Below are 15,670 nucleotides of genomic sequence, written 5' to 3' on the forward strand. Positions count from 1 at the left end.
TTAAAGTACTTATTTCATTACAACTTGGTCCATTTCCACCTCAACTCAATGTTCCACTAAGTTTTCTGGACAAGGAGGTGAGGGAGCGGCCTATGAAAAATCTCCTTACCAATTTTTAGGAAATGTGGGGGATGCCCGGGTCTTAAAAACTTACAAATATAAAATATAAATCGATGAATCATATAACTTAAACAAATTTAAAACGAAAAGCGTGATCATTGATATCTTTATGATATAAATTATAATCATACATCATACATGTAAGTTTGTAACTGTACAGTGTAGCTACTAGTCTACTAACTTACTAACAATGCACAATGAAAATAAATGATCAAATTATAAATGTTTAAAGTTTTAAACTTTAAACCTTAAACCACACTGATGTTCCACTTCCAATTATCAATATTGAAATAAAATTATAAAAGTCTAATACAAGAGTCAAAATTTTTAATTTTATAGAGTCAAATAACATAAGAACATATCAAAAGATAAATGAGCAAGCTGCTTGGCGTCAGGTGAGTCAACAGGCATTGGTTCTTGGCATAGGGTGAGTCAACATGTAGTGGTTCGATGGCGGGCTACTTCAACGAGTCAGCTGGCAGTGTTTCTTGGCGTTAGGAAAGTCGACAGGTAATAGTTATTGGCTTCGAGCTGCTTCACCAAGTTAGTGATGGCGAGCTACTTGAGCCTTGGCGTTAGGTGATGTGTCTGCAGGTTGCCTAGCAATGATGGCAGCGTTGCATTGAACAAAGGAGAAGATAGAAGGTTGCTTGGTGATGACAACAGTGTTCAGTTCAACGAAGGAGGAAACCGAAAATGAAATGTGAAATGAACATAGCATAAGCCCTTCCCGGTCAGTGAACAAATATTAAAAATTAGGATTCTTTTGTTTCATAAAAAAAAGAATTGCAAACCTTTTCTAGGGAAACGACCCCTCAAGACCCCTTAAGACCCCTTTCGCCTAGGAAAGGAGCCCAATTGGAGGAAACGACCCAAAAAATGGAGGAAACAACCCCTTTCAAGTTTCCTCCTATACCCTATTTTTTGGTAGGGTAGGGAAATGACCCCCTCTCGTCCCTAAGTTCCCAGAGTGCAAGGGAGATAGGAATCTCGTCCCCAAGTTCCTAAAGTGGGCGCAACCCTGTGGAACACTGCCTCAACATAATGAGTCCCAAACAGTCTACCTCGGGCGAAGTTGGCTCCAGGGATTCAAACTGGGCACCTGTACTTGGGATTATGGAGCCCCAATGCGATTTTGCAGGGTGATGCCTAGTGGAACACTTTAAGTCTCTGTCTTTGGCATTTAATGTCTAACATTTGCAACCATTTCGCTGGAGCTCTTCGGGCTATTTGTATGTCTAATTCTTTTGTTTATATGGACTTAGGGTTTATGTTACACGTGGAGGAATACAAAGCGACCCACTAATGATTGGTGGGGTATTCAGTTTGCGTGACTAGATTGCACAATGCTCTACTTCAAAGGTTCAAATAATAATTTTGTTTTCTAATAAATTTTACTATGGAAATAAGATGAGTTAATTTTATTTTTAATAATTATCTGAATATTTTTATAAATTATTTATAAAAAGTTTAATATTTTAAGTGAACATTGCATTTATTAAGTATTATTGGTTTTCGCAATGCATTATATTAGATATCATTTTTTGGGATTCAATTTGGTTAAGTAAGTCATTCATCTATGACCATTTCCATGAGAGGTAGTTGTAACTAACTGATTTCCCATGATTTTTGAATAGTTCAATCATTCATCTATCACCATTTTCATGAGAGGTAGTCATAACTAACTGATTTCTGATGATTTTTGAATAGTTCACTTAGCACTCATTGCACTGGGTGATGCTCACAGGGTGAAGAAGTGGGATTGAAACTAGTGAAATAAATCACATAGCGTCAGTCATCACTTCCAGGGCTTGCACCCAGTAACTAGGACTTCCCGGTAGGGGTGAAGAAGTGGGATTGAAACTAGTGAAATAAATCACATAGCGTCAATCATCACTTCTAGGGCTTGCACCCGGTAACTAGGACTTCTCGGTAGGTCTCCCATCCCAGGTCGCCTCTGGTTCAAGCGCAATTAACTATGGAGTTTTCCCACAGTCCAACCCACTTAGTTTGTTGCCCCATTTATTATTAACTAATATAATTATAATTTAATAACTATATAATTCAATAACTGATATATGTATATAAATTATAGTTTAATAACTAGTATACGTATATACATTAAATTATATAAGGTTAATTATATTTTTGGAAAATTTAATTTTTAATAATTTTTATTATTGAAAATATGATGAATTAATTTTTTATATAAAATTTAATTTTTATATATAAATTAGTTACAAAGTTATGAGTTTAATAATTTAAGTGGACATTTAATTTTATTACTAATTAATATAAGATTTAAGTAACAAGATAATGACTCGATTTTTCTTTTCTTTTTTGGGCTAAAAAAAGATCAGAAGAACCACAACAGATCTAAAGAAAATGGCGATGAATATGGTGAAGGTCGTGAAGGTTTCTCTCAGGACAAGCGAGCGTGATATTCAGGACGACTCCTCCTTCCCAGGAGGAATCACACACATTGAGTTGCTGAGGGATACCGAGCTTTCTTATGTGGCTCACATTACCTTTAAGGACCCTCAAGCACGGGACACAACTTTGCTTCTTTCGATAAAGAAGGAACTGCTGGCATAGCGCGAAATAGAGGGGCATGGCGGGTTTAGACATCGTGACCAGTGTTCAAATTTGAACACATCACAACCCTTCTGAAGCCCTCTAGCACGTCAGAGAAGTGCTCAACAAAATTTACCAGTCAAAAGAAATTTAAATTTTGATTTTTACAAGTTTAAAAAAAAATTAAAATAATATTATAAAATGCCCAATGAAGGGCTGCCTGTCCGTAGGACATTTCAAAAAATTCCAGTTCTCTATCTGATGTAACACTCTAAAGTCTACAGGAGGTTCTGACAACACTCAAGAAAGTGCAATGGGACGTAATGGAGGTTGTTCATCCATTCTCAGGCCATAGTCATAATGGCAACACTGATAGAGTTAGCAGTGATGATATGAGGTTTATGTTCGCATTCGTTGATAACAGAGGTTTCTTTTCACATTCATTGATAGCATAGGAGAAGTAGCTATGTATTGGTATCCGTGAACATGCATATTTTGAAGGTATCAAAGATTTAAAAGAAACAAATGAAAAAAGACAGAATTAACGATGACTGAGGTAGATTATTCTGAGCTTGTGAATCTTGCCTGCATTGATTTTTCCAATCCCAACCTTACGACGAGTGCATCACAAGTTCACAAGGTCTTTTAACTCTTAGTTATAATTTTCAACTTTAATTTCCCTCCCTTTCATTCAGTTCATTGATTTAGGTAGAACCGGATAAAATTATTATGTATTGAATGGTTGATTGATATTTATATAGTCATGTGTAGAACAAGTTCGCAAGGTATTTTAACTCTCAGTTTTAATTTTCAACTTTCATTTCCCTGGCCTTTCATTCGATTCATTGATTTAGGCGGAACCAATTAAAATTATTATGTATGGAATGGTTGATTTATCTTTATATAGTCATGTGTAGACTCTGTATTTTTTTTATATCGTCCATCATGTCATCGATGAAGATTTTTTGGACTAAGTCTTTGAGCAAAGTTGACGGTTTTTTTCCCTTCCTGAGGAGGAAAAGATGAAATTGTTGCGAAATGAGAACCATCAAGGTTATACTCGGTATCAAGCAGAATCTCTTAATCTTTCCATTCAACTCAAAGGTTTGATGTGGATTTCTATCTCCTTATATTTACTTCTACTTGTAATTACATCTTGCTCTGCTCAACTCTGAAAAATCAATCCATTGAAGTATTTCACTTCATATTTTTTCATATATTCGTTTTTCCAGGGATTGGAAGGGGAGTTATGAAGCTTCTGAAGCATCGATAAAGGAAAGCGATTTCACAGTCTCAATCAATGGCCTTCAACAAGTATGCAGTGAAACATTTGAAACGATATTTTTCATACTTGTCGAGTGATTGAAAATAGATTAAAGTGACAGTATTGACATTTTTACATCATAACCACATACTACATTTTCTGTGGTATCTCCATTTTCTTTAATTTGTAAAATTTTATTCTTTCTTGTCAACTCACCATTCACACAAGATTGTTCAATTATGAGATTACCTCATTAGACTTACTGATTCACAATTTTTTTTCTTGTAAATAACTACTACCATCTACTACATCTTCAAGGATGTTGAATATATTCGAGTACTGATCATCCTACCACTATGAAAACAACTTCCATCCTACCTTTATGAGGACATATTCATGACATTACTTTGATGTTCCACATAGATATCTTGACATAGTATAATAAGGCCGATAGGGTTCCTTACATTTTCCATGAAGACATCATTACTTTGAAACTCTGATGTTCGACATGGAAATCTTGAGATAGCATAATAAGACCGATAGGGTTCTTTATTTAGGGTTTCTTTTTACCAAAAATCAGTATATAGACAAAGTAATCTGTTTATTAATTTGAGTTCTTATTTTATAGTAATAAATGAATAATTTTTCATTTTATAGTAATAAATGAAATAAATTAGTTAAAGATGTAATTTTAGCGTGTTTAAAAATAGATTAAAGTGATAATATTGACATTTTTACATCATAACCACATTTTCTGTTGTATCTTCATTTTCTTTCCTAATTTGCAACATTTTCTTTCTTTCTTGTCAAGCAACCATTAAGACAAGATTGTTCAATTTTGACAACCATTAAGACAAGATTGTTCAATTATGAAATTACCCCATTAGATGGTGGTAACTACACTAAGCGATTCAAACATTTTTTTATATTCTTGTAAATAACTACTACCATCTCTTTTCTATTTTTAGATGATTCCGTGACTGACAACCATAATGCTTACAAAAGCCTAGCATTTCTTCCATTTGAACTTACTGCAATAAAGCTTACTATTAAGCCTAGCATTTGTAAAATCAAACTTCATTTAAAACAGTGTATTTCTTCTCTTATCTTAAAAATCCTTTTTCTTTACTAACTCTCTAGTTTTTGAAAACATAGAAATTAATGCTATAAAAAAAATTGAGAAATAATAAATGTGCTTCCCATAAAATTATGTAGAGTTTTGAACCAGGGAGAAGTGTTAAAAAGAAACTCCAGGGCTATTTAATAACCACACAACATAAGATTGGTGTGCCTACACGGCTACAACTTAATTTTCTTTTTCCGGTTGGTCTTCCCAAAAGATATAGAATGCCAATAGTTATCCATAAAACTACTATTGTGTCTCTCGCTTCATTTTCTCCATTCGACATCTAGGAAATAAGTTGTGTGTGTGGGTGTCCATGTAGCTGCTGCTATGAAGGGTTTTTAAGTTGATGTTGAAATCATAGAAAATTTTTAATGAAAAGAAACCATATTATTAGAAAAAGACATCAACGAAAAGAAACTACATTATTAGATAAAGATATCAACAAAACTTGAATTCATTGTAAGGAACAAATTTGAAAACCATTCTTAAACAACAACAAAAACGACCAACCAAGCCATACAACAACAACACTGCAGATGTGTATTACATATTATAATATTTCCCTAATTAGATGTGGAAAACTTTCCTTATAATTACATAATTTTTTGAATCTATAAAGCTTGAAGTTTTTAATGGAGATGAAAGTCTATTGATAGTGTTCTTTGATTGAGCAATGTTAAGAGAAAAGTTCAATTCCCTTGGTTGTTGAAGGTATATATTTATTTTTTTGGTTTGCTTTAAATTGTTTCAAGCTGAACAAAACATATAGTATAAATTAGAAACAAATGAAACTAATTTTATTTTTTTCCATTGTGCAAATAGATTTATATTTTCAATGATGTAAATTCAAATATTTTTGAATTTTATCTAATGAATAGAAGAAACATATGGTTACATTTTTTCAATAGAATTTGAGAAAAATGTTTGCCTACTTACTAAATTCTATTAAGATTTTATAATATTTTAATGTAGCCACTTTTTAAATTTTAAAGATTCACGACAACATTTCATTTTGACATTTTTTTTTATAAAGAGTTTATTTAATATACACTTGTTAATAGAAGTATAACTTTTTTTATAACTTTTCATCTTTGAAGGGTTAGATAAATATATGCCCTTCCAAATAAAATTAAGACAAGCCCTTCAAATTTGATCACTGATCGTGACCTACGGAAAAGGAATGGTGAGACCTGGCAGGCTGAAAGGGGCAAAGCAACCTAGGTCGATGGCAGGATCCTCATCGCAACTGGGATCCCTTGCAGCATTAGCCTAGGAGAGGGAGATCTAAAGGCAGGGGTGGCCTCACACGTTGACATAGCTGCTACTCTCGGCAGCCGGGGAAGCTTTGGTAGCCCTGGACAGGGAATGCACCCCACTATTAACAGAAGAAAAGGTGGCCATGTAGAGGAGGTCAGACAAACGCAGAAGCAAAATAGCCATCACTTAGAGGTTATCAACTCTATTCATTGGCAAGGATCGATCGTACTTGATCTGGAAGGGAATTTCAGTCATGGTTTGAGACACACCTTATCAGATCTAATGAGCCAGAAGACAGATCTGCCCAAGAATTGGCGAGATTTGGAAGTATCTACTAGATCCAGCAATACCCAATACCTGTCTGCTGATATTAAGTTCTTTAAGAAGACAGATCTGGCTTTTTCCCAGGGTTTACTGGACCCTGCGGATATGGATCAGCATATTAACACAACAATACCGAAATATGCCCCAGAACTGGAAGACATTGAACTCAGATACCAAAAGGGTTTCGTAGGTCAGCAGATCAGTGGTGATATTGCCGACTAGAACAAGATGGAGCCCTGCGTGGAGTCATTGAGATGCTTAGATCTGATATATCTGAGCATAGGGACAACAGATACAGCAACACCTCAGACGGACACACACCCTAAAGGGGAGGAATTGATACAAATTTTCATTAAACCATTGGATGGCAAGACACACCCTAAAGAGGAGGAATTGATATAAATTTTCATTAAACCATTGGATGGAAAGACTATTTGCTGGAGGATATGGAAAGGGATAAAGATACTGGAGCTAAAAAACAAAATCCAGAACCACCTCGGTATATCAGTACACTGGAAAAATCTGATCTGCTCAGGCTACATTTTATAGGACAATCTCACACTCCAGGATTATGGCATCACCATAGACTCGAACATCATAATAAACCTGCGCCTAAGGGGTGGAAGTGCTGGAACCAGCTCAAAAAGAATAGGATCCTTCAAGGAAGTAGTCAAAGGCAAGGAAAAAGCACAATCCAAAACCGCAACACTGCTCGAGCTTCCAAGACCCTACATTGTAGAACAAAAATTTGAGAATCTTGCATTTACCATCGCAATGCCTGAGGTAAAATATCTGTATACATATCTCTACTCCACATCAGTTATATGCATATTTAATGGGTTTTGGCCTAAATATAATGTTTTGCACCAATGGATTTACTAGGCCTGGTCTCCAAATTGTGAGATATACTTATGTCCCAAAGGTTTTTTTATAGTCAAATTCAGAACAGCACAAGAAAGGGAAAATATCCTCAACAAAGGGCCATGGTTCTGGGGCAATGCAGGACTATTTATGACACCCTGGTTACCAGATTTTGATGCCAACACAATGGTGGTATCAAAGATGCTAGTATGGGTCAGGTTGCACAACCTCCCATTACATTTCTGGCATCACAATGTATTAATCGCCATAGGGAATGTATTGGGGAAATTCCTAAAGAATGATGAGGACAGAATCACAAGGGGGATATTCACATTTTCCAGGATATGTGTTCAGGTGGACCTCAGTGAGGGTCTACGAGAAAGCATAAACTTGAACTTCAATAATACATAGTGGACACAACCACTAGACTATGAAAACACAGCCTTCCGATGTCGTGGATGCCTACAAACATGACACCTCCACAATGCCTGTCCTAAAGAAAAAGAAACCCCCAAATGGAACAAGAAGAAATAGAAATAGCCAAAAGAATGGCAATATATAGCCCCCTTAGAGGAAGAAGTAGAAAGAGAAGAAAAGTAGCATACAAAGCAGAAACAAAAGGACCAGAACAACACGCAAAAGGAGAAGAAGACCCCAACAACCCAATGCAGCATCAAGCACCTCAACAAATAGGAATGGAAATATCTGGCATCAAGGGAACCCATGGATCATAAGGATCCGATTCGGACAAAGACACTACCACTAAAAATCAGTTTTCCATTGTATCGGCCACTCCCAACACTGGAGGTTGGCGAAAGGTGGAAAAAAAAGGGGAGAAAAGGACAGTAGTTAATTTTTATTTTTATTATTTTTTGTCTGCCTTGCAGTACAGGCCATATGCATATGCTTCTCAGCTTCTACAAAATGTAATTTTTTCATATGAATAAAATTACGATTTTTTTCCAAGGGGAAAAAATTATTAACTGATATAATTATATAAATTAAATTGTATGACTTAAATTATGTGCATCTTACATTGATAAGATTAAGAAAATTATAGCTTTATTTTATTATTATTATTATTGGAATTAATATATATGAGTTAACATATATAAATTAAAAAATGAGTAGTCTTTAACTGTGACTTTTTTGAGTTTACTGCCATGTAATACAGTGAAAAAACTTGTGGCCAAATCTTGATTTGTGTTGTTCAAACTTGTTTTTTCACTGCATATATGGATTCAAAACCCTCAAAAACCCTTAGGACACTTCCATGAATCCGTGTTGGATTCTAAACAAATTATATGGGAAAATTTCCAAAAATTCGCACTTAAAGCCTACTAGTTTAAAAAAACATGTAACAATATTTTCAGTTTGGAAGCTCAGATTTACCACAGTTATTTTGCAGGAGATTCTTTGGGTCCATAAGTGGATCCATGATTGGGACTTCAAATCCTTGAGGAAATAGTGTCAAGAAAAAAAAAAATTAATAAAGAAAAGGAAATGAAAAAATGTCCACTTCAATAAAATCATATTAATAGAATTTAATAATAATGTGTCCAAAGGATTATATTATAAGGTAAATGTATTAATAGTAATAGTATGCTAGAATTATTTTTAATATATCTTTTTAAATAATGGTATGGTAGAATTAGCACTTAAACTAATGTATATCCATTTTAATTATGGATTTACCAAGTTTTTCTTTAAAAGAAGTTTGCATCTCAAAGCCATTTAATAATTATGGATAATTAAATTAAAATCTAGAAAATCTTATTCCACCAATCTAGATCCATCTTAACTATGAATCTACCATTCAAATCTTTTTTCATTCTAAAAGTGGTTTGCGCCTCAAGAGATTTGATCCTTACCATAGATCAAGAGTTAATATGGACCTAAGTTAGTTTAATTATTAATTATAATTATTTAATTATTTTCTATTTTATTTATGTAATTTGACAAAAAAAAATTCAAACAAAATTATAATAATAATAATAATAATAATAATTAGTTTAATTATTTTTTATTTTTATTTTTATTTTTATATAGTTTGAATAAGTCAAAATATTTACCTAACATAATATTATAAAAAAAACCTCTCTTAAAATAGATATATTCATAATATAAAAAATATAAAAATTAAAATAATAATTAATAAACCGAAAATTTATAAAATAAAAATATATAACTCCATAAATTCAAATAGCTAATTAATATAGTAAAAAAATAATATAATTATAGAAGTTATGTATTGCCATTTAAAAAAAGTGATATAGTAATAATAATATTAATTATATAGTAATAATAATCTTTAACTCATATATGTGAGAAAGGATCTGCCATATATGTGAGAATAGGAACATCGATGATGAAAACCACTTCCTCTTAGAGTGCTTGGCGTATAACCACATTAGATCTCAGTTTCACAATCTTTGTTACAATACTGACCTTCCTAGCCTTTTACAATGTCAAAATTATAGTGAGCTCCGGAGGCTTCTCTCCAAGCTTTTTGAGCATAGGAATAAAATCTTAAATCAAAATAAATAATTTGTTATTGTTTGGTCTCAACAGATGTTAACCACCACCACCACCATCATCATCAATATTCCATACTATTACTATCATCATCATCATCATCAATATTCCATACTATGATTATGGTCGATTGAATTGGTTTATATTTTTATTTTTCAAGATTTATGAGAGATTTGAAACTTGAATTTTATGATATTTATATTTCATAATATAATCGTTATTTAAATTTAAATTTATTTAATTGAAAAAAAAATGAAATTTTATTTATTAATTATATAAAATTTATTATTATTATTATTTATATAAAAAATATTAAAATAAAATTATATATATAAATTATATGAGTTTTGAGATGATGTAATTAGCAATTTGTGATTCTAAAAGTTGTAATTAGTAATTAGTAATTGTTTTCTATTTAATTTTGAATTATTAATTTTTACATTACAGATTGCTTTAACAAAACACCTTATTACTATCTTTTCTAATCAAATAGATTTAATTATATTAATTTTAAATTAAAATTAAAAATATATATTAAAAATAATTATTTATAGTGTAACAATTTACTAAAAGAATGGAGGAAATTGATTATTAAAATAAATTGAAAAAGCATTTAGAGGTGTCTCTCCACTGCTCTCAACAATGTACGCGATAATTACGCCGTACGGCGTTCTCTCTGAGAAAGACATCCCTAAAATGTGACGTGTGCGATCCTGAGCCATTGATTCTGTGTGTTAGACGATTGGGGTGTTTTCTGCCGTTGATTTAATCTGTTTTTTTCATAGAAAAATATTATTTTTTCCACCAACTAGAAGACAGAGAGGGAGGATCTAGCAATGGGCCATGAAAGGCCAGGCCTCCTGGCGATGAGACTCTTTGCCATGACTGAACCGAAACGTGTCTTCGCAGTGACGAAATGTGTCTTTCTTCCTGCCTGAGGGCCGCGTAGCCATCACAGCCTTGTGCTGTTATATCACTATTTGTACTGTCTGCTTCACACATGAAACGTACAAACGCATACAGAAATTGGGTGTTGAGCCAGATGCCTTTTTATCAGGCTGTATGCTTGACCTTTATGCTCGCACTGATATGGTGACTGAAGCACAAGAATTATTCAAAGTCTTGAAGGAAAAGTAGCAGGCAAATGAATTTTCTTTTTCCATGATGTTGTCCTTATACAAAAAGAATGGAAGGCTTAATGAAGCCACTGAAATTGCAAAGGAAATGTTAGAATCGGGATTTCTTACTAACGTTCTTTCTTTTAATAGTGTCATTAGCCTGTTCATTGCAGATGGAAGATTGAGAGAGGCTGCTGAAGTTTTTCATCAAATGTTAAAACTAAAGGCTTCACCCAATGAGAATACATACAAAACACTGGGCATTCTTCTGAAGAGAGGAGGATTCCCCTTGTCCGTGGACGCCATGAATTATTAATTAACCAACCTCTAACAAAATAATTTCAATCTCCTAACCCGCCCGTGTACCTTACATATTTTTATTTACAATCAACCCTTAAGGGACCTATCTAGCTTCTAATTCAGTAATGACGTTACTCTCACTATTTTTAAGAAATGCTGGCTGTGTTGGATTTAGTAATGTTACAGGAGAGCTTGAGATCATTAATATAACATTAGACATGGTTGGACGGAGGCCTGAATCAGCTTGCGTGCATAGAAGAGCAACCTCAATGCATCTTACGACTTCCTCCTGCTGCCATGTTTCCATTACTGTGGAATCAATCATATTCAGAAGACACCCTTGCTTCTGTAATCTCCATGCCTGCATCCCATCCAAGGTAAATCATCATTATTCTGATTTATCGCAATCCATTGTTATTCATACCAAAAAAAATCATGAATTGAAGTCTTACCCATTCTGATAGGCTTTGCATTTCTGGGGAAAAATTTATATCACTGTTTTTAATTCCCGTCACAATCTCAAGGATTAACACTCCAAAGTTATACATATCAGCTTTCAGGGATAGTAACCGCTACATACTCCAATCAGGAACTCTTCAAATAAGTTGGGGGTGATTGTGGCACATGATTGCATAAATGTTAAGCTGTTTAACAAATTGATTAATTTCAAATAAATTGCATAGAGAAGAGAAGGGTAGAGTGAAATATTCTCACTATGTCCCTGCAACTCTTGTTTGGATGTGAGTCTCATCTTCAGGAAAGAGTCTTGCTAGCCCAAAGTCTGCTATTTTATGATTCAGCCTTTCATCAAGCAAAATGTTGTTTGCTTTAATGTCTCTATGAATTATTCGCAACTGTGAATCCTCATGAAGATAAAGAAGACCACGAGCTATTCCCATTATGATGTTATAGCGTTTTTGCCAATCAAGATGTCTCTTCTTCTTTGGATCTGTATTTGTATTCAAAGAATAGTAATTTTCAAAACCTTTTACATAATCAATCTCATTAATGTATGGAAAATTGATCATCTTTCCCTCTTACAGGAAACAAAATTCAAAATGACATACCAAACAGGAAGGTGTCAAGACTCTTGTTTCGCAAATACTCATAAACAAGCAACCTTTCGGGACCCTCGGCACAACATCCGAGCAGCTTTACCAGATTTTAGTGTTGAACATGGGTAACAAGCTTCACTTCATTCATAAACTCTCATTTGCCCTGTCCAGACCTTACAGACAACTTCTTCACTGCTACTTGAGATCATTAATATAACATTAGACATGGTTGGACGGAGGCCTGAATCAGCTTGCGTGCATAGAAGAGCAACCTCAATGCATCTTACGACTTCCTCCTGCTGCCATGTTTCCATTACTGTGGAATCAATCATATTCAGAAGACACCCTTGCTTCTGTAATCTCCATGCCTGCATCCCATCCAAGGTAAATCATCATTATTCTGATTTATCGCAATCCACTGTTATTCATACAAAAAAAAAATCATGAATTGAAGTCTTACCCATTCTGATAGGCTTTGCATTTCTGGGGAAAAATTTATATCACTGTTTTTAATTCCCGTCACAATCTCAAGGATTAACACTCCAAAGCTATACACATCAGCTTTCAGGGATAGTAACCGCTACATACTCCAATCAGAAACTCTTCAAATAAGTTGGGGGTGATTGTGGCACATGATTGCATAAATGTTAAGCTGTTTAACAAATTGATTAATTTCAAATAAGTTGCATAGAGAAGAGAAGGGTAGAGTGAAATATTCTTACTATGTCCTTGCAACTCTTGTTTGGATGTGAGTCTCGTCTTCAGGAAAGAGTCTTGCTAGCCCAAAGTCTGCTATTTTAGGATTCAGCCTTTCATCAAGCAAAATGTTGTTTTCTTTAATGTCTCTATGAATTATTCGCAACTGTGAATCCTCATGAAGATAAAGAAGACCACGAGCTATTCCCATTATGATGTTATAGCGTTTTTGCCAATCAAGATGTCTCTTCTTCTCTGGATCTGTATTTGTATTCAAAGAATAGTGATTTTCAAAACCTTTTACATAATCAATCTCATTAATTTATGAAAAATTGATCATCTTTCCCTCATACAGGAAACAAAATTCAAAATGACATACCAAACAGGAAGGTGTCAAGACTCTTGTTTCGCAAATACTCATAAACAAGCAACCTTTCGGGACCCTCGGCACAACATCTGAGTAGCTTTACCAGATTTCGGTGTTGAACATGGGTAACAAGCTTCACTTAATTCATAAACTCTCGTTTGCCCTGTCCAGACCTTACAGACAACTTCTTCACTGCTATTTCTTTTTCGTCTCTCATTATTCCCGGGAAGAATCAGTCCATCAACAAACCATGGAAAAATCCCTGTTCCTGTTCCTCTATCTGGAAGTTGATGTAAAGTGATAGCGTTAAACTTTCAAACAATAGTGGGTAGGTAAATACCTTGTATACAGGGCCAAAGCCTCCCTTTCCAAGCTTCATGTTTTCATGAAAATTATCCGTTGCTTCTGTGAGTGCTTCTAAGGTGAAAATAATTTGCTCATGTTCGATTAGTGTCGATTCTGGATCAATAACATGTTTTTCTACATAGAAAAAGAAGAGGCAAATAAGAATATAATTTCATTAGATAACATAAATATGAATGGGTTGTGTCAAAGAGATGCCTGGTTATAGAATCAATTTTATTTCTAGATGGTAGATTTAGAATATTTTGAAAATTATTCTTAAAATCTGCCATCAAGATAAGTTCAGAATAAGATAAACAAGAATAAGGTCAATTATTCTTAAAATCTGAGATAAATTCCGCTGATTCTACCTTCATTCTGCTGACATGTTACTGGGTTCGTGAAAAGAAAGATTTCAGTCTGTTCCTCAGGGCAAACAAACAGACCATTAACGCTACTAAGACGCCTGCCACAACCCCCAGAGAATTTTCTGTAGAGCAAATCATGTAATGCATTGTACTGTTATTTGCAGACATTGAAGTTACAATCAATTTATATAATCCCCAAAAGCAAGGAAATCATAAAATTAGATGTGGCCATGAGGGATTACTTGACGTGGTGTGTGAAGCTCCATTCGTCTGAGTCACCTGAGTCATATGGGCAGAAGGGTTTGGCTGGGAGGAGTTAGAGAATGAAAGTGGACTAGCACTATTCCCAGCAGTACTAGTGTTAAAAGAAGGGTATATTTCATATCGAACCCTGCAGCTTCCCGATAGTGCCTAGGCTCCTCCATTCAGAGAACGACATCGGTGGAGGTTATTCGTTGGTAGTTGAAAGCAAGATCTGTAGTCCTTTCTGGATAAATCTCTCCAACATTGAACTAAAATGTAAATGGTACCATTGGCAGAACATGTAGCTGAGCCTTGAGTGAATCCCTTATTTGCAGAATTGCAGGCCTCATTAGACACGTTGAAAAGCATATTTGAAGTAGTGGTCTTGAAATTGTATAGATTACTTGTACTAATTTCAATTACCATAACCAGATAAGTCCCATTGGTGTCTAGCTTTGAAAAAAGGCTAAAGTTCTCGTATTGCAGGAAGCAGCTTTCTAACCATACTCGAGCGCCGACGTCTTTTCCACAAAGTTGTATAACACTATTGTTTGCTTCTTGTGAACAGATTGAACAGTCTTGGCTAGATATGTTACCTTGACACTGGAGGAGGCCATATATTCTGTTAGGACTTTTGCCATAGAAAGAAGTGTTGAACCTTGTTTGAGGTGCATTCTTCATTAGATCACCCATTAACCTATTCAAATCGCTCGAAAAAGTACTTCCATTGGCATAAGTAGAGGCATTACTGCAGGCGTGTGAGCTAATCTGTGATGTAACAGAAGGAAAATTGGTGATGAATAGTAAACCGATGAAATGAAATAGAATAGCTGCCTGTTTGCTAGAATTAGCCAAGTTTAACAACATATACATATTGAACAAGAAGTTCGAACCAGTAGTTTTTTGTTGCAGTTGATGGGTCAAAATTCACTGTTTTTTCTAGGTTTTCAAGTTAGATATTAATGAATACTGGCCAGGGAAGAGTCATCAATGAAGATTTCGGAAATGTAAGAGTTACCTAAATATGCGTTGAGAAGAATGGTCTATGTGAAGCCCAATTGGTGTAGAATTTATGCCAATATTAAGCACGTACAAATCTTGTAGGTTGCATGGGCATAGA

At 34.3% G+C, this 15,670-nt stretch overlaps 2 protein-coding genes across 2 annotated transcripts; both read right to left on the bottom strand.

The window, feature by feature from the left end:
• Nucleotides 1-10,853: 10,853 nt before the first annotated feature.
• On the bottom strand, nucleotides 10,854-12,027 carry LOC149265061 (cysteine-rich receptor-like protein kinase 44). The gene is made up of 3 exons (XM_089401671.1): nucleotides 11,932-12,027; nucleotides 11,615-11,840; nucleotides 10,854-11,050 (listed from the first exon to the last, which is right to left on the bottom strand). The coding sequence occupies exons 1-3, from the start codon at nucleotides 12,025-12,027 to the stop codon at nucleotides 10,854-10,856; spliced, it is 519 nt and encodes a 172-aa protein (XP_089257797.1).
• A 165-nt stretch (nucleotides 12,028-12,192) lies between these two features.
• LOC149265062 (putative cysteine-rich receptor-like protein kinase 20) lies at nucleotides 12,193-15,243 on the bottom strand. Its single transcript, XM_089401674.1, has 8 exons — nucleotides 14,974-15,243; nucleotides 14,311-14,458; nucleotides 13,938-14,077; nucleotides 13,610-13,730; nucleotides 13,257-13,491; nucleotides 12,995-13,082; nucleotides 12,708-12,902; nucleotides 12,193-12,513 (listed from the first exon to the last, which is right to left on the bottom strand). The coding sequence occupies exons 1-8, from the start codon at nucleotides 15,241-15,243 to the stop codon at nucleotides 12,193-12,195; spliced, it is 1,518 nt and encodes a 505-aa protein (XP_089257800.1).
• Between the last annotated feature and the right edge of the window lie 427 nt (nucleotides 15,244-15,670).

Source organism: Pinus tabuliformis, chromosome 6 (assembly GCF_031772625.1).
Source record: "Pinus tabuliformis cultivar Carrire ecotype Pingquan chromosome 6, CPIR1, whole genome shotgun sequence".
Classification (NCBI taxonomy): Eukaryota; Viridiplantae; Streptophyta; class Pinopsida; order Pinales; family Pinaceae; genus Pinus; species Pinus tabuliformis.

Bases quoted from the DNA above. Each gene is read 5' to 3' on its own strand.
- LOC149265061 (XM_089401671.1), bottom strand. From the start codon at position 12,027: ATGTATAACTTTGGAGTGTTAATCCTTGAGATTGTGACGGGAATTAAA. The intron at 11,841-11,931 runs GTAAGACTTCAA...GATGGGATGCAG, and splicing joins TGCAAAGCCTATCAGAATGG to GCATGGAGATTACAGAAGCA. The intron at 11,051-11,614 runs GTAACGTCATTA...TGTGTGAAGCAG, and splicing joins ATTTCTTAAAAATAGTGAGA to ACAGTACAAATAGTGATATA.
- LOC149265062 (XM_089401674.1), bottom strand. From the start codon at position 15,243: ATGGGTGATCTAATGAAGAATGCACCTCAAACAAGGTTCAACACTTCT. The intron at 13,492-13,609 runs GTATGTCATTTT...ATACAAATACAG, and splicing joins TCTTGACACCTTCCTGTTTG to ATCCAGAGAAGAAGAGACAT. The intron at 13,083-13,256 runs GTAAGAATATTT...TGATGTGTATAG, and splicing joins ACAAGAGTTGCAAGGACATA to CTTTGGAGTGTTAATCCTTG.